This window comes from Pelodiscus sinensis, chromosome 4 (assembly GCF_049634645.1).
Source record: "Pelodiscus sinensis isolate JC-2024 chromosome 4, ASM4963464v1, whole genome shotgun sequence".
Classification (NCBI taxonomy): Eukaryota; Metazoa; Chordata; order Testudines; family Trionychidae; genus Pelodiscus; species Pelodiscus sinensis.
The window spans coordinates 127,394,077-127,413,757 of record NC_134714.1 but is presented as its reverse complement, the minus strand read 5'-3'; the positions used below and the strand labels follow the sequence as shown (position 1 = coordinate 127,413,757).

At 58.9% G+C, this 19,681-nt stretch overlaps 1 protein-coding gene across 2 annotated transcripts; it reads left to right on the top strand.

The window, feature by feature from the left end:
• The first annotated feature begins 3,523 nt into the window (after positions 1 to 3,523).
• ANKRD13D (ankyrin repeat domain 13D) lies at positions 3,524 to 18,712 on the top strand. 2 transcript variants are annotated; one of them, XM_075928557.1, is made up of 15 exons: positions 3,524 to 3,735; positions 6,004 to 6,139; positions 6,498 to 6,622; positions 9,495 to 9,540; positions 9,930 to 10,073; positions 10,608 to 10,797; positions 13,739 to 13,805; positions 14,118 to 14,199; positions 14,875 to 14,936; positions 15,135 to 15,265; positions 15,585 to 15,742; positions 16,074 to 16,232; positions 16,430 to 16,593; positions 16,919 to 17,001; positions 17,987 to 18,712. In XM_075928557.1, exons 1-15 carry the CDS (start codon positions 3,646 to 3,648, stop codon positions 18,276 to 18,278), a joined length of 1,929 nt encoding a protein of 642 aa, XP_075784672.1. In that variant the 5' UTR covers positions 3,524 to 3,645; the 3' UTR covers positions 18,279 to 18,712. The 2 variants fall into 2 exon arrangements, with proteins under 2 accessions (XP_075784672.1, XP_075784673.1); XM_075928558.1 differs by having other exon boundaries at positions 3,526 to 3,735; positions 16,922 to 17,001.
• Positions 18,713 to 19,681: the final 969 nt, after the last annotated feature.

The following is a 19,681-nucleotide window of genomic DNA, read 5'->3' as shown; positions in this document are numbered from 1 at the left end:
AAAGGGGGGGGTACATGCTAGGGGATCCTCTGCTTTTAGTGTGACCGGCAGCCTCCCTCCTGTTCACCCAGCCAGCTCTGCTGGTGCCCCTCAATCGTGACTTGCAACTACCTATCCCCACCCAGCTCTGCAGCTGCATCTCCCCCCAGCAAGTTTTGGTTCCCCTCTCCTGCTCTGAGAAGAGTCCCCAGTCCTGGCAGAGATCTGTTATGTTCCTGCAGCCCTTAAGACCCAAAGCCAGTTAGATCCCCAGGGCAGCCCCTCTGTGCCCACCTCCCCAGGCATCCCAGAGCCAGCTCCACTGTGGTTTCCAAGTCCCCCAGCAGCTGGCTTCTGACTTCACAGGTGGATTTAACCAGCTCCTGTAGCCCAAGGCAACAGCCAAGCAGCGTTAGCCCTGGCCCCGGGCAGCCAGCCCCAGGTAGGGCTGGTTCTGAATGCACTTGGGTGTGGGGGAGGAGGCTGTGGAGGTGCATGCCCATGCCCTAGCCTAGCCCTAGGGGGCACTGTGCTGAAGGGAGCAGGGTGAGGGCTCAGTAGAGGGTGCTGTCTGTCCTTCCAGTTAGTGTTGCAGATGCAGGACCCTGAATGGGGAGATGCCTCTGCATGCTTGAGATGTCGGACGAGGGGTAAGCAAGCAGCATGACCTGCTAGCCGGCTGTTGTGCATGGGGTTGCACTGGGCTTTTAAACAACCAGGGTGTCTCTACATTGGCGCGATCTTGCGCAAATACTCTTTAACGCAAGAGTTCTTGTGTTGAAGTATTTGCGCAAGAGAGCGTCTACACTGGCATGTGCCTTTGCGCAAGAGCATCTGTGCCAGTGTAGACGCTCTCTTGCGCAAGAAAGCTCTGATGGCCATTTTAGCCGTCGGGCTTTCTTGCGCAAGAAATTCATGTTGTCTGTCTACGCGGCTGCTTTTGCGCAAGATCGCGCCAATGTAGACACAGCCTCACTGTGGCGCACCTGGAAGTGGCTGCATCTCACCGTTGGAGCATCTGGGTACGTGGTATTACTCATATATACAGCGGCTGCGTCTCATCCCGGAGGTGGCTGTGTCTTAGCGCTGGGTAAGGGATCCTGGTGCAAATAGCCCCTGTGCCATACCCCAGTATTTAGGAGCTGCATCTTAGCGCTGCTGGATTAAGGGATTCCACCCTCATGAGATGTAGCTGATTAAAGCACTTTCTGGTCGGCCAGAGTGAATGGTGCTGCAGCTAGGGATTGAAATAACTGAAGGCTAATTTCACTGGGACCTCCATTCCACCTCCAGTTTCCTCTACTACCCTTTGGCCTAGGGCAAGATGCACTAGACTCAAATCCAGGACTTCAAGTGCTTCCTCTTCTGCTAACCTGTTACCCATTCCCATAACCTTGAACAAGTCCCTGCCCCAGGAGGCAGGTCTCAGTTCCTTGTTCTCCAAGCAGGGATTGCACAAGTTTGCACACGTGGCTGTAGCACAATGCACCCATGCGATGGGACAGTGGTAAGGCTGTAGGTATTTGCATGGTAGTAGCATGTAGGAGCCTTAGCTGTGGACTAAGACACCTGCTGTGCTCTGTACTGTACACACACAACACAGATGGTCCCTGCCTCAGAGAGCTGATGGTCACAGGGTACAGTATCAGAACCAATGGACACAGACCTTGCCTCAGAGCTGATGGTCACAGCGAATGGACACAGACAGGCCCTGCCTCAGAGAGCTGATGGTCACAGGGTACAGTATCGCAGCCAATGGACACAGACAGGCCCTGCCTCAGAGAGCTGATGGTCACAGGGTACAGTATCGCAGCCAATGGACACAGACAGGCCCTGCCTCAGAGCTGATGGTCACAGGGTACAGTATCTCAGCCAACGGATACAGACAGGCCCTGCCTCAGAGAACTGATGGTCACAGGGTACAGTATCACAGCCAATGGATACAGACAGGCCCTGCCTCAGAGCTGATGGTCACAGGGTACAGTATCACAGCTAACATACAGACAGGCCCTGCCTCAGAGCTAATGGTCACGGTACAGTATCACAGCTAACGGATACAGACAGGCCCTGCCTCAGAGAGCTGATGGTCACAGGGTACAGTATCACAGCTAACAGATACAGACAGGCCCTGCCTCAGAGCTGATGGTCACAGGGTACAGTATCACAGCCAATGGACACAGACAGGCCCTGCCTCAGAGAGCTGACCTGTGCCAGACCTAACCTAGCTAGGGAAGGGAAGAAAAACCATGAGGATGTGGCATGGACTAGCTGCACCAGCCCCAGTCTGCCAGGGAGCCTGAGTGTGGGTTGGGGAGAAGAGGGCCCTGGCATGGCTATCCCTGCTCACAAGGCAATTGCACCTTCACTGTGGTGTGTAGATGCACGTGGGGGCTGTGTCTACACTGCACCCCTTTTCCGGAAAAGGGATGCAGATGAGACAAGTCGGAATTGCAAATGAAGCGGGGGATTTAAATATCCCCCGATTCATTTGTATAAACATGGCTACCGCTTTTTTCCGGCTCGGGGCTTTGCCGGAGAAAAGCGCCAATCTAGACGGGATCTTTTGGAAAATAAAGCCTTTTCCGAAAGATCCCGTCTAGATTGGCGCTTTTCTCCGGCAAAGCCCCGAGCCGGAAAAAAGCGGCAGCCATGTTTATACAAATGAAGTGGGGGATATTTAAATCCCCCGCTTCATTTGCAATTCCGACTTGTCTCATCTGCATCCCTTTTCCGGAAAAGGGGTGCAGTGTAGACACAGCCGGGGTGTTTCCACACTATGCTAAGGCCCTATTTTGGCTGCACAAGGCGGGGAAGGGGGGGGGCAGGACTAAAATGCCACGAAGGGGGCAGTTAAGATGCAGGGGAGTCCGCTGGCCCAAAGAGTTTAAAAGCAGGAGAGGGGCAGAGCTAAGGTGGGTGGCCTTGGGGAAGGAAACGGGAGGGAGGGCGCCCCAAAAGAGGACAGTTCAGATGCAGCGGGCTAAACTAAAATGCCCCAAGGGGGGCAGTTAATATATGGCTGCGTAGGGCTGAGATGCCCCAGAGGGGCAATTAAGGCGGGGGGGCAGTCACGGTGCAGAGGGGCAGGGCTGAGATGCCCCAGAGGGGCAATTAAGGCGGGGGGGGGCAGTCACGGTGCAGAGGGGCAGGGCTGAGATGCCCCAGAGGGGCAATTAAGGCGGGGGGGGGGCAGTCACGGTGCAGAGGGGCAATTAAGGCGGGGGGGCAGTCACGGTGCAGAGGGGCAGGGCTGAGATGCCCCAGAGGGGCAATTAAGGCGGGGGGGGGGCAGTCACGGTGCAGAGGGGCAGGGCTGAGATGCCCCAGAGGGGCAATTAAGGCGGGGGGGGGGGCAGTCACGGTGCAGAGGGGCAGGGCTGAGATGCCCCAGAGGGGCAATTAAGGCGGGGGGGGGCAGTCACGGTGCAGAGGGGCAGGGCTGAGAGCGGCGCTGCGCCCAGGCCGGTGCGTGGCTCGGGCGGAGCCGGACCGGGGGCGCCAGGGCCCAGCGAGCCGCCCGCCGCGCTCCGCCCCGCCCCGCGCAGCGCCGCGCTCCGCCCCGCCGCCCCCGGCCGCTGCAGCGATTCCGGGCCAGGCCCCGCGCCCGCCGCCCGGAGCCGCCAGCCAGCGCCGCAGCCTCGGCCGGGCCGGGGACATGGTGACGGGATGGCCCGGGCCGGAGACGCCTTCCCGCTGCACCTGCTGGCCTGGCACAACCGGCACCAGGCGCTGGAGAGCGAGCTGCGCACGGGGCAGGTGCGGCACCGGGCCCTCGCCCGCCCCCGGGACCCTGCGCTCCCCGCCCGCCCCCGGGACCCCCTAGCCTCGCCCGGCGCTCCCCGCCCGGGACCCCCCCCCCCCCCAAGATCCTCGCTTCGCCAGCCTGGGTTCCCCAGGACCCCGTCGCATTCCCCGCCCAGCACCCCCGAGATTCCCCATGTCCCCCAGCTGGCTCCCCTGAGACCCTTCTGGTTCTCTCCACATCCCCTGCCCAGCCCCCCCAGGACCTTTCCAGGGTCCGCTGTGCCCCCCGCCTGGCACTCCTGAGACCATTCCAGGACCCCCCTTTCGGCACCCCTGCTCCCTCTGCCTGGGACTCTAACAGCCCAGCGTCCCCCCAGAACGCTCCTAGGATGCCTCCCCACCACACCAGGCATCCCCTGGATCACTTCCACTACACCAGACACTACCAGCCTCCTTTGGAGACCCCCACGTGCTGTTGGGACCCCTGCCCCACCGGGCCCCTGGGAATCCCCCACCCCACCTGTATGCAACAGGCGTTGTATGTGCTCATGAGCAGTTTGGAGAGTGTCTCCTGATCCCCCACTCCACCATGCCAGGCGCTTCTCGGGACCCTCTACCTCCACCCCGCTGGGCATCCCCATGGGGACCACCATCTTGCCCAGAACCACCGGACGTCCTAACCTCCCAGCATCCTTGCCATGATCCTCCCTGGGATCTCCTAAAATCCCAGCACCCTGACCCCATTGTGTTACCCCCTGAACTCTCCATCCCAGCACCCCTTCCCCTGCCAAGCATCCCCACGGCCTGCAAAAACACCTTAGCATCCGTCACCCTGCCAGGTTTCCGCCCCCCCCAGGAACCCCATGCTGTAGCCTCCATTGCAGGACCTCCACCCTGCTAGCTATTCCCCACTCCACCGCAGGGTCCCTCACCCCACCACCTTCCTGAGTACTGGTCATCCGGCAACACCTAACCCCTGGGGTTCCCCTCCTCCATTGGGACCCCCCAGAATTCCCCCCATCTGTAGGCACCTTACTCTGCTGCAGCCATTCCTGGGACCCCTTAACCCCACCAGGCACTCTTCGGATTCCTCCTGTGAGGATCCACCTAACTGCTAACTTTGAACTCCCCAGGATATCTGTCTCCCACCCTCACCCCAGTACCTGCCCCAGACACCATCTTAATTCCCCCCCCCCCTCCCAATACCTCTTGTCCCAGCATCATCCTACGCTTTACCCCCAGGCCAGTACACCCCATCCTCCTTCCCTCCACCTGACGCCTCCAGCCAGCACCTCTCCCTGGTATCCCCCAATCTAGGTCCCCTGGTTCCTTCTTCCCTCCACCTGGCACCCCACCCAGCATCACCCAACTGGTAACTGGTGCTGGAGAGCGAGCTGCACCCGGGCAGGCCCCAGCCATGTAACCAGTTCCCCAGTTAATGGGATCTTCCCCAAATCCTGGTGGACAACTGGCCAGGCCAGTGCAGCCCCGGCTGTGTCGGACTGGCCGACGGGACCCTGGCTGTGTCAGGGCAGGCAGCCCCGGCAGGGCCCTGCCAGACAGACAGGAGCCTCGCTACGGTGGCCCCAGCAGGAAGGCAGCACCCCAGACGCGCCGGAGCCTGCAAACAGAAGGGACCCTGGCTGGAGTGGCCGTGGCAAGCAGGAGGGAAGCATCTGCGGTGGGCAGGCTGGCCTGGCGCAGACCCCGCCACACCTGCCCCATAGCCCCAGTGGGACCCTAGCCCTGGCTGCCCTGCACTAGCCTACCAACAGTTCACCCGTTAACTGCTTTGACCGCTATGTGCATCTCAACTTTCTTCCAGCACCTCCTGGCCCCCTCCCCCTCACCAGGTCTCCACATTCCCCAGCGGGCACCAGGCACGGGAGTGTGATCCGCTCACCCCATCCCATAGCTCCTCCCCCTGCCCATCACCTGGGCTGTTCTCTCCCTTCTTCCCCCTGCCCTTAGTGCCCCCCTTGACCCCATATTGGCTCCCCGCCCGCTGCAACCAGTTAGCGTGACAGCAGTTGGGGGGGGGCATAGGGGACAGGAGCAGAACAAGACGCCCCTATGTCCCCTCCTGGCGTGGGAGGGACCCCTCTGTGCATGAATGGGGCTGAGGAGCTGGGCAGGAGAGTCCTGGGGTGGGGGGAGCCGTCGGACCCAGACGTCCAAGATGGCAGTGCAGGGTGCGGGGCCAGAGGGTCCAGGAGGGCAGGGTAGAGCTGGGCTCTTACTTGGGGAGGGGCAGCTGTTAACCCCGTGGTTCCCGTGCAGCACGACATAGAGCTGATCGACCCTCGGGGCCGGACGCCCCTGGAGCTGGCCGTGTGCCTGGGCAACCTGGAGTCCGCCCGGGTGCTGCTGCGGCACAACGCCAACGTGGGCAGGGAGAATGCCAGTGGCTGGACAGGTACGGGTGGGGGCCGTGCGCGGAGCTGGGGGAGCGGAGATACGGGGGGGGGAGCAGCTCTAGTGCCAGCTCTACTGTGCCACTCCTGCCCTGCGGCGCAGCATTTCTTCCCCACCGGTTGCTGGAGGTCTCAGCCTCCCTGTGCCGGGGGCTGGTGTCTATGGGCCAGGCAGTCAAATTGGGCTTTGCCAGCAGAGTGCCCTGAGGGGTGCTCTTGAGTGCCGGGCTCTGCCCAACTCTGGCAGCGGGGGTTGGCACTGGCTGTGCCCATGGCTGTGCCCAGGAGGGAGCTGGCTTGAGTGCCGGCGGGCAGGGAAGGCCCCTGACAGCTCCCTGCTGCTCCCGCTCTGCCCGCCAGTCCTGCAGGAGGCCGTCAGCACCGGAGACCCCGAGATGGTGCAGCTGGTGCTCCAGTACCGCGACTACCAACGTGCTACCAACCGCCTGGCTGGCATCCCTGAGCTGCTCAACAAACTGCGCAGGGTGAGTGTGTGCGTGTGGCCCTTGGCACCCCGCCCTGGCGTGCAGACCTCCCTTGGGACCCAGCATCCTGCCCTGGGGCACACACTAGGGATGTTAAATATCGGCTAATCGAATAGTCGATTAACGTCATGAATTCTTATCAGTTGCTCGACTATTCTATCGTCCCCGGGGACATGGCTGGCAGCCAGTGCGCTCCGGCCCCCCTCCCGAGAAGCCCCCCTGCCACTCTGCGCTGTTGCCTCTGATACAGAGGTAGCAGCACAGGGTGGCAGCAGGCCCTGTCCAGCGGAGGATCTAAGCTCCTGGACCCAGCGTGAGCCAGAACTGAGCGGGGCTGCCTGCCCGCCTGGTGCCTAATACACTTAAAATGTAGCGCTGCAGCGGGGGTAGGTCCTGGACTGGGAATGAGATGGGCTGCTGGCCAGCCTGCTAAAAAATGTACTGGTGGGCGAGGGGTGGGGAGGAGTGTGTGTAATCTGTAGCATTAACCTATAAGCTTTTGCTTACCGGTTCATCAACTACACTATTACATCCCTAGTACAGACCCCCGGGACCTCAGCACCCTGCCCTGGCATACAGACCTCCCCTGGTACCCCAACCCCCTGGCACGCCTACCATGGGTTACAGACTCCCGCTTGGGACCCCAGTCACCCCAGCCTAATGCACAGGCCTTTGATACCCCTGTCCTGCCAGCTCCCCTCCCCTCCCCCATGTTCCCTGAGAGCTCAGCCCAGGCCATCTATGATACAATAGATCCTCCTATTGCCACTCTGGGGATCCATCTGGGATCCCCCAGGTCTCTGACATAGAAACATAGAATACTAGGACTGGAAGGGACCTCGAGAGGTCAAGTCCAGTCCCCTGCCTTCATGGCAGGACCCAGTACCACCTAGACCATCCCTGATAGACATTTATATAACTTGCTCTTAAATATCTCCAGAGATGGAGATTCCACAACCACCCGAAGCAATTTATTCCAGAGTTTAACCACCCTGACAGGAACTTTTTCCTAATGTCCAACCTAAACCTCCCTTGCTGCAGTTTAAGCCCATTGCTGCTGCTTCTATTCTCAGAGGCCAGGAAGAACAAGTTTTCTCCCTCCTCCTTGTGACACCCTTTTAGATACCTGAAAACCACTATCATGTCTTCTCTCAATCTTCTCTTTTCCAAACTAAACAAGCCCAGTTCTCTCAGTCTTCTTTCATAGGTCATGTTCTCTAGACCTTTAATCATTCTTGTTGCTCTTCTCTGGACCCTCTCCAATTTCTCCACATCTTTCTTCAAATGCAGCGCCCGGAACTGGACACAATACTCCAGCTGAGGCCTAATCAGTGCAGAGTGGAGTGGAAGAATGACTTCTCGTGTCTTGCTCACAACACTCCTGTTAATGTGCCCTAGAATCATGTTGGCTTTTTTGCAACAGCGTCACACTGTTGACATATATTTAGCTTGTGGTCCACTATAACCCCTAGATCCCTTTCTGCTGTACTCCTTCCTAGACAGTCGCTTCCCATTCTGTATGTGTGAAACTGATTGTTCCTTCCTAAGAGGAGCAGTTTACATTTGTCTTTATTAAACTTCATCCTGTTTACTTCAGACCATTTCTGCAATTTGTCCAGATCATTTTGAATTATGACCCTATCCTCCAGAGCAGTCGCAACCCCTCCCAGCTTGGTGTCATCTGCAAACGTAATAAGCGTACTCTGCATGCCAATGTCTAAATCGCTGATGAAGATATTAAACAGAACCGGTCCCAAAACAGACCCCTGCGGAACCCCACTTGTTACTCCTTTCCAGCAGGATTGTGATCCGTTAATAACTACTCTCTGGGAACGGTTATCCAACCAGCTATGCACCCACCTTATAGTAGCCCCATCTAAGTTGTATTTGCCTAGTTTATTGATAAGAATATCATGCGAGACCGTATCAAATGCCTTACTAAAGTCTAGGTATACCACATCCATTGCTTCTCTCTTATCCACAAGACTCGTTATCCTATCAAGAAAGCTACAGGTTGGTTTGACATGATTTGTTCTTTACAAATCCATGCTGGCTGTTTCCTATCACCTTATTATCTTCCAAGTGTTTGCCGATGATTTCCTTTATGACTTTCTCCATTATCTTTCCAGGCACATAAGTTAAACTGACTGGTCTATAGTTTCCTGGGTTGTTTTTATTTCCCTTTTTATAGATGGGCGCTATATTTCCCCTTCTCCAATCTTCTGGAATCTATCCTGTATTCCATGATTTTCCAAAGATGATAGCTAAAGGCTCAGATACCTCCTCTCTCAGCTCCTTAAGTATTCTAGGATGCATTCCATCAGGCATTGGTGACTTGCAGACATCTATTCTTTCTAAGTGATTTTTATCTTGTTCTTTTTTTATTTTATCTTCTTAGCCTACCCCCTTCCCACTAGCATTCACTATGTTGGCCATTCCTTCAGCAGACTTCTTGGTGAAGACCGGAACAAAGAAATCATTAAGCATCTCTGCCATTTCCAAGTTTCCTGTTTTCCCCCTCCTCACTGACCAGTGGGCCTACCCGGTCCTTGGTCTTCCTCTTGCTTCTAATATATTTATAGACTGTCTTCTTGTTTCCCTTTATGCCTGTAGCTAGTTTGAGCTCATATGCATACTCAGGGTCTCAGCCAGCCCAAGGGGTTTCCTAGATTGAGATTTGCCCCAGGATCTCTTCAGGGTTTCCCTCTCTTCTTCCAGGATCCCATCTGGGCAAGGATCTCCTCTCCCCCTCCAAGTCCAGATCTCCCTCTCCCCTCCTCCCCCCCATCTCCCAGACCCGTCTCTGCAGGGACCCCCCCGACACGTTCTCTGCCGGGAATGCCTGATCTCATCCCTTTGGTGTCTTTTCTAGGCTCCTGATTTCTACGTGGAGATGAAGTGGGAGTTCACCAGCTGGGGTGAGTCCGTCCCTGGGGGCTCCTGATGTGGGGTTTGCAGGAGGACACCCCCAGGCTCCCTCCCTGGTGCTGGAGCCCAGGGATTCTCAGCCCTCTTGTGGGGGGGGTGAGACTAGATTATTGTGGGTGCACACACCCCCTGTCATTGTCCCTGCCCCACCCCTGCTCCGCCCACAGCTGGTGTCTCCCTTTGGCGCTGGGAGTGGGGGGGGGGGGAAGCGCCATCTGGCAATTTGAACCCCAGAGACAAGAGAGCCCCCGGTGGCCGGGAGGATGAACTGCAGGCGTCTAGAGGCGGCGCTCCTCCCCCTGCGCCCCCCCCCAGCAAGGTGCAGCTGCCCCCCACTTCCATGCCCGTCCCCCGCTCACTCTGCCCCTCCCTCCCCCAGTGCCCCTGGTCTCCAAGGTGTGCCCGAGCGATGTGTACCGGGTGTGGAAGCGCGGCGAGAGCCTGCGGGTCGACACCACCCTGCTGGGCTTCGAGCACATGACTTGGCAGCGGGGCCGGCGCAGCTACATCTTCAAGGGCGAAGGTGAGAGGGGCCCACAGCCTCCCCCTCTCCCCCATTCCTGGGGGTGTCCTGCTGAGCCTGGGGGTGGGGTTGGGGTCTGCTCCCCCCTTGAATCGCTCCCCTGTGTGCGCAGATCCCAGAGGAGGGGCTGAGACCCCCGCCAGCCTGGTCATTGCTCGTGGGAGGTGGCCCCCCATGGGAATATGGAGCTAGGTCCCCCCAGCTGGGAAGGGTCAGGGAGAGCAGTCCCCCTGCACCTACAGCCCGCAGGGATCCTGGAGGGAGGCTAAGGTGACATCACCACCTGGGGGGGAATCAGGTGGGAGGTTGCAGCCCCCAGAAGGAGGCACCCAGAGCCCTCTGAGCTGGGGGGCGGGTGCGAGGGGGTGTAGCTGTGGGAGCAGGTGTCAGGGCGGGTGGTCATGTAGCAGCCTGGGTCAGCACCTGCCATAGGGCTGGTTCCTGGGGTCCCTCCCGGCCCCTCGTGCCTGACCAGGGGGTGTGTGGGGCAGGATGGGGCTGTGGCACTGACATGTCCCTTCTCCCGCTGGCCAGAGGAGGGCGCCGTAGTGATGGAGGTGGACCACGACAAGCAGGTGGTCTACACGGAGACGCTGTCCCTGGCTCTGCACGAGCCGGAGCTGATGCTGGCTGCCATGCAGCCCACCGAGGAGCACGTGGCCGGCCGGCTGACCTCGCCCATCGTCTCCACCCACCTCGACACGAAGAACATTGCCTTCGAGCGGTGCGCGGGGGGGCAGGGAGGGGCATTGGGGGGGCGGGCCTGAGAGAGGGGAGGGGCTGTGGGAGGCAGGGTGCATGAGGACAGCCTTGAGGGAGGCAGGGGAGGCCAGGGACAGGAGGAGAGTGTGAGCAATGCACAGGTGGTAGAGGAGGTGGCTGGGCAGGAGAGGCCCTTGTGCAAGAGGCTGTGGATCGGGGCGGAGGGAGGGGGTTGGGCATGACTGACATTTGTGAGCAGGGCGGGGGATCCCTGTGTGTGACATGCCCTCCTAAGACTGTGCTGGTGAGCTGGGTGGGGGAGGGGGAGGTCCACGTGTGAGGGGTTCATGTGACCGCACGTGCTACTGAGACATGGGGGTCCCATCTGACAGACCCTCATACAACCATGTGTGCTAGTGTGTGACACCAGGGAGGGGGTCTGTGTGCACGACGGGCCCTTGTACAACCATGTGTGCTAGTGCGTGACACCAGGGAGGGGGTCTGTGTGCACGACGGGCCCTTGTACAACCATGTGTGCTAGTGAGTGAGATGGGGGGAGGGGGTCTGTGTGCACGACGGGCCCTTGTACAACCATGCGTGCTAGTGAGTGAGGGGGGGGAGGGGATCTTTGTGCACGATGGGCCCTTGTTCAACCATGTGTGCTAGTGAGTGCAGGGTGGGGCATGTGTGATGGGCCCTTGTATGACTGCGTGTGCTAGTGAGCGGAACAGGGTGGGATCTTTGCATGCGAGGGGCCCTTCTGTGTCTGTGTGTGAATGAGATGAGCAAGGGGGTCTGTATAATCAACAGGCCTTCACATGACCATATGTGCTAGTGAGTAGGTTGGGGGGAGTCTGCTTGTGGGATGGGCCCGTGTATGGCTGCGTGTGTGAAGGAGAGGGGCAGCGGACTTGTGTGTGCAACAGGCTTTCCTAGGATCACGTGTGTTAATGAGCAAGGTGGGGGGAATCGGTGTTTGTGACAGGCTCGACTCTGTGTGCTAGTGAGTGGCGCGGGATGTCCACAAGTGTGACGGACCCTGGTATGACCACGTGTACTAGTGAGCAGAGTGGGGGAGGGGTACATGTGACAAGCCCTTGTACAACTGACTGCACATACTCGTGATCTGGGTGGGGGATGCCCTCGTATGACCACTCATGCTGCTGAGCAGGGCAGAGGGGTGACCAAACCTTTCCTTGAACAGCTTGTCCTTCTGCCCCACACCTGCCCCCAGGGTTTGGAACAAGACCACGGCCTGGGGAATGCATATGCCTGCATAGACTCCTAGAACGGGAAGGGACCTCAAGAGATCAAGTCCATTCCCCTGCCCTCATGGCAGGACCAAGCCCTGTCTAGACCAGTGGTTCCCAACACGGTGCCCATGGGGGCATTTGTGTGCACCTGCCAAGTGCTCGGGGCTGGCCTGGCCCCGGGCACGTGCCGCACGGTGAGCGCTGGTCCCGGGAGAGCCGCGGATTGGCCGCCTGCGCTCTGGGCATGCGGCGCTTGGGGGGGGGGGTGCCGGCCCCGGGCATGTGGCGCTTTTGGGTGGGGGGGGGCCGGCTCCGGGCACATGGCTATAGGGGGGGCCCTGCCCCCGGGCACGCAGCTATGGGAGGGGGGCGCCCTCTGGCGCCCGGCGGGTGAACGGCCACACCCCCTAGTGCCCGGCAACCTTAAATGGTTGGGGACCACTGATCTAGATCAGTGTTTCTCAACCAGTGGTACGAGTACCTTTAGGGGGACTTTAGAGAAGTCTGGGGGGTACGTCAACACAACTGAAATTTGGAGAAAACTGAATGTTTGTGTTAAGTTTTACAGCGCTTTATTATTTTTGTACTTTTTACACCCAAAAATGTCATTGCCCACCCAGCTATGATTAAGTTGTTTAAACAAATGTGTTGCAATGGTAGGACAAAAAGTTGTGTGTCTGAAAACTGTAGGTACTGGGGATACTTACAATTTTTTGTAAAAGGAGTACTTTATATTAAAAAAAGGTTGAGAACCACTGATCTAGATCATCCCTGACAGGTGTCTGTCTAATCTGCTCTTAAATATCTCCAGAGATGGAGATTTTACAACCTCCCTAGGCAATTTATTCCAGTGTTTAACCATCCTGGCAGGAAGTTTTTCCTAATGTCCAACCTAAACCTCCCTTGTGGCAATTTAAGCCCATTGCTTCTTGTCCTAACATCAGAGGTTAAGGAGAACAATTTTTCTCCCTCTTCCTTGTAACACCCTTTTAGTTACTTGAAAATCACTATCATGCCCCTTCTAAATCTTTTATTTTCTAAACTAAACAAGCCCAATGCTTTCAGTTTTTCCCCCATAGCTCATGTTTTCTAGACCTTTCATCATTCTTCTTGATCTTCTCTGGACCCTCTCCAATTTCTCCACATCTTTCTTCAGATGTAGTGCCCAGAACTGGACACAGTACTCCAACTGAGGTCTAATCAGCGTAGAGTAGAGCGGAAGAATGACTTCTCGTGTCTTGATCACAACACTCCTGTTAATGCATCCCAGAATCATGTTTGCTTTTTTTTGCAACAGTATCACACAGTTGACTCATATTTAGCTTGTGGTCCACTGTGACCCTGAGAACCATTTCTGCAGTACTCCTTCCTAGACAGTCACTTATCTATCCTCCAAAGCACTTGCAGCCCCTCCTAATTTGGTATCTTATGCAAATGTTATCAGTGTGCTCTTTATGCTGTTATCTAAATTGTTGATGAAGATATTGAGCAGAACCGATCCCAACACTTGTTATGCTGCAGATCTTGTGCCACAGCTCTGGGCACTGAAAAGGGGGTGCCGGGGAGGAGCAGAGCAGCCCCTGGCAGGGGGGAGTCTGTGGGAGCCATGGCCTAGCGGTGGGATGTGTGGAGGGAAGGGGTCTGTCTAGCACCTGTGAGGTCGGAAGTGAGGAACACAGTCTCTGACCGGAGTCATTCCTGCCTTGGCAGGAACAAGTCTGGGATCTGGGGCTGGCGCTCGGAGAAGATGGAGGTGATCAGCGGCTATGAAGCCAAGGTAACACCCTGCTCCCCATACTGAAGGTTCAGGGGATGGGAACCCTTGCTGGGAGGGGAAGGCGGGGATAGGGTAGGACCCAAGCAGATAGCAACATGAAGCCTTTGCCTGTGGGGGTCTCACAGCTTACAGTTCTCCAAGGCAGCAGAGACAAGCTTGGGAAATGGGACCCAGGAGTAGGAGGGGTCCCTAGGGATGAGCACCCCCTCCAGCTCGCTGGGGGAAGACCCCAAGCTAGCCAGAGGGAGCCAGGTAACAGCACGAGGGGGGCAGAGATCTGGGCAAGCTGAGCTGCACCCTATGTCCTGGCAGGTTTACAGCGCTAGCAACGTGGAGCTCGTCACCAAAACGAGAACCGAGCACCTGTCGGACCAGGACAAGTCCCGCACCAAAGGTAACATGCCAGCCCCGCACAACCAATCAGAACATCCCAGCTGAAATGGCTCAGCCCCTCCTCAGACATCCAGTCGTGGCTCCCCTCTCCTCCCTCTGCCACACCCAACCCAGACACCCAGTCCTAGTGCTTGCCCCACACACCTGCACAGCGTCCAACCCCCTCCCCTTCACCTGCCCGTTCTGGCCTCTGCCCTTCATTCACCCTGCCCCCCACCCCTCTCTCTCACACCTGCTCTGGGCATCCTCCTTCTGACTTACCCTCCCCCCCCAGGCACAGTGCCCCGCCCCTCCCTTTGTGACACGTCCGCCCCAGCCTTCCAGTCACAGCCCCCACTCTGATTACAAGGGCCTGGCCCCATCCACTGGTCCTCCAATCACAGGGCCACACCGACCATTCCTTCAGTCAGCCCGCCTCTCCACCTGTCCATCATGGCTCAAGCCACGCCCCTGAGCGTATTTACACTGCCCTCCTGCACTTGTGGTTTCAGAGCATTCATCGGACGTAGTCGGGGGGAGCAGCCCTCACCAGAGATGACATGGGGAGGGCACGAGATGCGTACGTGGCTGTTTCCTCGGGGGAAGGCGTGTCCGCTTTGAGGCAGGGCGATTCATGCGCTCCGGGTCTTGGGGTCTTTGAGTCTCACCTACTCTCCCCTCCCCTCCCCACATGCAGGTTCCAAGACGCCCTTCCAGTCTTTCCTGGGCATCGCCCAGCAGCATGCCTCCCATAACGGGGTGAGTGATGCCCCCCCCCCTTCTGCTTTGGGCATGCAGGAAGAGTGCCTGGCACGGTGGAAGCTGGGGCAGAATCTGAAGATGGGGCTGCTTGGGCTAAGGGTGGGGGGGGGATGCAGCAGGCGAGGGGGAGTTTGGCATAGCTGGAGAGCATGTGAGTGGGGAGCTCTAGTGTGACTCCATGCCTGCCCCCTCCAGGCCCCCGTGCTGCAGTCTGCCACCCCCACCAACCCCACAGCCATCACCCCCGAGGAGTACTTCGACCCCAGCTTCAACCTGGAGGCCCGCAACATTGGCCGCCCCATCGAGCTGTCCAACAAGGTGCAGAGGTGAGGTGGGGGGGAGATGGCTGCAGAGGGGAGTCTGTGCCGGAGGAGCGGGAAGCCTCGCTCTGCATGCTCAGCCAGTGACACTGCTGTGCCTGGGAAGTCTACCCAACTTCTAGCCCCCCTCCGCCAGGGGTCCTGCATGGCAGTGCAGGCTCTAGGAGACTCTGCAGCTCCCCGCCCTCTGCATGCGGGAGAGACCAGGACAGGGAATGGGGCACTAAAAGGCGCCAGGCCTGGTCCCTGGCTCTGAGTGGCTGATGCGGTGCAGGGAAGAGGGCTGGGCTGGTGGCTGGTGGTGACGCCCCCCTGGCTGCGACAGGTTCAAGGCCACGCTGTGGCTGTGCGAGGATCACCCCCTGTCGCTGGTGGAGCAGGTGACACCCATCATCGACCTCATGGCCATCAGCAATGCCCACTTTGCCAAGCTGCGCGATTTCATCACCCTCAAGCTGCCACCCGGCTTCCCTGTCAAAATCGGTGAGGAGGGAGGGGCGGGCTGCAAACCTGGGGTGGGGGGAGGGGAGGGATCTGGTGGGATTTGGGGCGTGCTAGAAGTGGGCAGGGGAGAGTGCAGAGGGGAGGAGTGGCTAGGAGCTAGGGAGCCTGAGGCTGCGGATGCAGTGGGAATTGGGATATGGAGGAGGTGGAGGAAATGAGGGGCATTGGAAGGGGTGGGAAGGCTCCTGGAAGAGAGAGGCTGGGGTAATGGGCTGGTGTGGCTGGGGGTGGTGGGGTTCGGGGGCCCGCCTGGGGGCTGAACCGTATGTTGCCCCCAGTGTGTCTCTCACTCGTGTCCATCCCGCCCCAGAGATCCCTCTCTTCCACGTGCTCAATGCACGGATCACCTTCAGCAACCTGTGCGGCTGTGACGAGCCACTCGGCTCCGTGCAGATCTGCGGCCGCAGCTCCTCCCCAGTGGACACCGGAGAGCTGGCTGTGGGGGCAGAGGCACCCACCAACCCCAAAGGTAGGGAGTGGGGGGGGCAGCTGTGCACACCAGGAATCCTGCTGCAAGCCCCACAAACACCCCTATTGACTCCAGTCCCCACGAGGGCCAGGGCAGTGTATGTGGGGGAGGGGCAGACTCCTACGACGGAGCAGTATGTGATCTCATCGGGGCAGGTCTTGGGGTACCCTCCCCCACTCACCCCCCTCCCTCCCCAGTGTTCCCGTTCCCCTGCGAGGTGGACCCGGTGGTGTTCGAGGTGCCCCAGGGCTATGCGATGCTGGGCGCTGGGCGCAACGAACCCATGCGGGACGAGGACGACGACCTGCTGCAGTTTGCCATCCAGCAGAGCCTGTTAGACGCCGGCACCGAGACTGATCAGGTGAGGGCAGAGTTACAGCCCTTCCCCTCTCAAGCGCACTGGCGCCGAGCCAGCCCCAGTGGGTGGGGACTGGCTGTCGTGGGAGGGAGACGGGCTGGGACACGAGGCCTTTCCTCTCTTAAGGGCGCTGGCTCTGATCCGGCCCATGCGGTGGCTCAGGCTGGGGGGCGGTAGGGAATGGGGGAAGGGGCTTTTCCCATCCTGGGGGTGCCTGTTCCCTACTGTGGCTGCTGGCTGGCTGTCTGTGAGGGAGGGCAGGAGCGGGGGGTCTCCGATTCGGCGAGGGAGGGGAATATTTGCACACTCTGATCTGTGCCCCGGACAGCAGGTCACTATCTGGGAGGCGCTGACCAACACGCGCCCAGGCTCCAACCCCCCTTCCTATGACGAGGAGCTGCAGCTGGAGCGGTGAGTAGCGGGGGGGGGTTGTGCCGTGCCAAGGCCTCTCAGCCCTTCTTTCCCTGGCCACCAGCGTCGCCATTCTCTGGGCTGGGCCGGGGGAGGCAGAGGCTGGTCAGTGGGGTTGGGGCCGTGAGCTGCAGGCAGAGGGGACGTGGCTACTTAGTCGGGAGCTGGCTGACAGGGAGGGGCTGATCAGTGGCAGGGGCTGGGCTGTGGGATGGGGCTGTGAGAAGCAAATCCTACTTGGTGGGGGATGTGACTGTGAGGGATGAGCTGGTCAGTGGGGGGGCAGGGCGGTGAGGGTGGGGTTGGGTCATGGAACTGTGAGGGAGGAGCTGGTTGGGAGGGGCCAGGGCTGTGAGAGAGGGGTTGGTCAGTGAAGGGCTGAGGCTTTGAGGGAGGGGTTGGTCAGTGAGGGGGCGGGCCTGTAAGGGAGAGATTAGTTAGTGAGGGGGTGGGGCTGTGAGGGAGAGGTTTGGTTGGCAAGGGGGCAGGTCTGTGAGAGGAGGGGGTGGGACTGAGGGAAGGGTCGGTTGGTGAGGGGAGCGGGGTGGAGAGGGAGGGTGGGGCTGTTAGGGGTCAGGGCTGTGAGGGAGGGGTTGCACAGGGAGAGGTTGGGGCTGGGACTGAGGGAGGGGTTGGTCAGTGAGGAGGAGGGGAAGTGAGGGAGGCATTGGTCAATGAGGGGGTGGTCGGTGAGGAGGCGGGTCTGTGAGGGAAGGGTTGGGTCATGGGGCTGTGAGGGAGGGTCCGGTGAGGGGGCGAGGCTGTGAGGGGAGGCAGTGGGACTGTGAGGGAAGGGTTAGTCAGTGAGGGGGCGGGGCTGTGAGGGAAGGGTTGGGTCGTGGGGCGGTGAGGGGGCAGGGTTGTGAGAGAGGGCCTAGTTGGTGAGGGGGCAAGGCTATGAGGAAAGAGTTGGTCAGTGGGGGCAGGGCTGGTTGTGGGGGTGGGGCTGCGAGGGCAGGTGCTGACACTTGTCTGTGTCCCCCAGAGCCATCCAGGAGAGCATGTTCCTGCAGTCGGGGCAGGGCCTAGCCACAACCGAGTCTGGCAGCGGAGGTGACACTGACAGCAGCATCATCCCCCCGGAAGGCAGCCCGGCCCCTAGCACCAATGGCTCTTCCTCCTCGGCCCTGCCCCCGCCGGCCTACCCCAGCTTCGACGAGCAGCTGCGCCTGGCCATGGAGCTGTCCTCACGAGAACAGGAGGAGCAGGAGCGCCGGCGGCGCGAAGAGGATGAGGAGCTGCAGCGCATCCTCCAGCTCTCCCTGACGGAGAAGTAATGCCCCAGCCTGTGAGCAGGGGGCCCTGAACCCAACCTCCTTCAAGACTCCTGGGGCTCCCCAATGCCCTGGCTTTTCTGTCGTTGTATTTCTAACCTTGAGGGAGTCACCTGTCCCATTCCCCACCCCCTGTCCTGAGGAGGAGCAGAACCGGACTGGACGAGACATCCTGTGCCTTTCCCGGGGCTCTCGGTCTCGCCGCCTCCTGGGTCTTATTTAAGTTAACTCTTTTTTATGGTTATTCTATCCCCCCTGCCCAGTGGAGGAAAGTGTTTGCACCACTAGGAGGGAACAGAGGAGAGGAGGACCGACAAAGCGGCAAACCCTAAGGAGAACCCTCTGCTAGAGAGAGAGCAGTTTCCAACTGGACTCTTTAATTCGCGTTGGTGGAGGGAGTGGGATTCTGAAACTGGGCATAAAGATATACATCCACATGCACGCGTATGCTGACTATATCCTGTCAGACCCACGTGGGCGGTAGGGGTGAGGGCAGTGAAGGTGGTGGGATTAGAGGTGATGGGGGTCAGAACCTGATGGCTGGGATGCGGACGTTGCATTAGTGGGATGTAGCACTCAGAGGCAGGCCTGTGATCTCGCCTCCCGAGCCCTGTGTGCGTAGCTGCCGCGCCCTCTCCTGCCTGTTTAATTTATTTTATTTATATCTCTGCAGCTCTAGAATGGGGAGCGGGAAGGGTGGGGGGTTGGGTTTGTTTTTTTTAAACTCCAAAGGTTGGAAAGGGAATGGCTGCGTTGAGCGGCTCCTCCTGGCACCCACAGGGGCCAGGTGTGGGACTCTGGGCAGCAGGAACCATGAAATAAAAAGAAGAAACCAACCAATCCCCCCAGTTCTCCGGCTCCCTTCATTCTTCTTGTCACAAGCTCCAGCCTGGGCTTTCACTGGTGCATCAGCAACCTGAGGGAGGGAATATCCTGCACGGAACATCTCCTTTGCTTTGGGGTCCCTCTCTGGCCAGCTTCCCCAGTGCAGACAGGCCTGGCTAAGTGCCCATTGCTGCGCTGGCTGGTTTCTCCTAGCTTCCAAAACAGGCAGCTCTGTGAGTGCTGCTAGAGAGCTCATATGTTACTTAAAGGGATACCACCCTATTCCTCACCACTACTGGCATGCTCAACAACCAAGCAAGATCCAGAAATGCCTGTGCCCAGGGCCCAAGGGAACCATGCCTGGGCCTGGGCGTCTAGGGCAGAGATCGGGCCAAGTGGTTGCACTGGCTTGCTTTCATGAGCATTATGAATCTGTGAGCTACAATCCCCATATCTATCCCCCTTCTTGCTACTCCAGATCCCATTAGGAAAATCAGAAGAAGAAGAATTTCTGCTGTAAATTGGGGCTTGGTGGTTGAAAACAGCAGAGGAGAAAGACCCTGGGGGTATGAGCTGTTCAC

Excerpts from the sequence above, each read along its gene's own strand:
- ANKRD13D (XM_075928557.1), top strand. The coding sequence starts at position 3,646 with ATGGCCCGGGCCGGAGACGCCTTCCCGCTGCACCTGCTGGCCTGGCAC. Across the intron at positions 13,806-14,117 it reads TCAGCGGCTATGAAGCCAAG|GTTTACAGCGCTAGCAACGT; the intron begins GTAACACCCTGC and ends ATGTCCTGGCAG. Across the intron at positions 16,233-16,429 it reads GGCACCCACCAACCCCAAAG|TGTTCCCGTTCCCCTGCGAG; the intron begins GTAGGGAGTGGG and ends CTCCCTCCCCAG.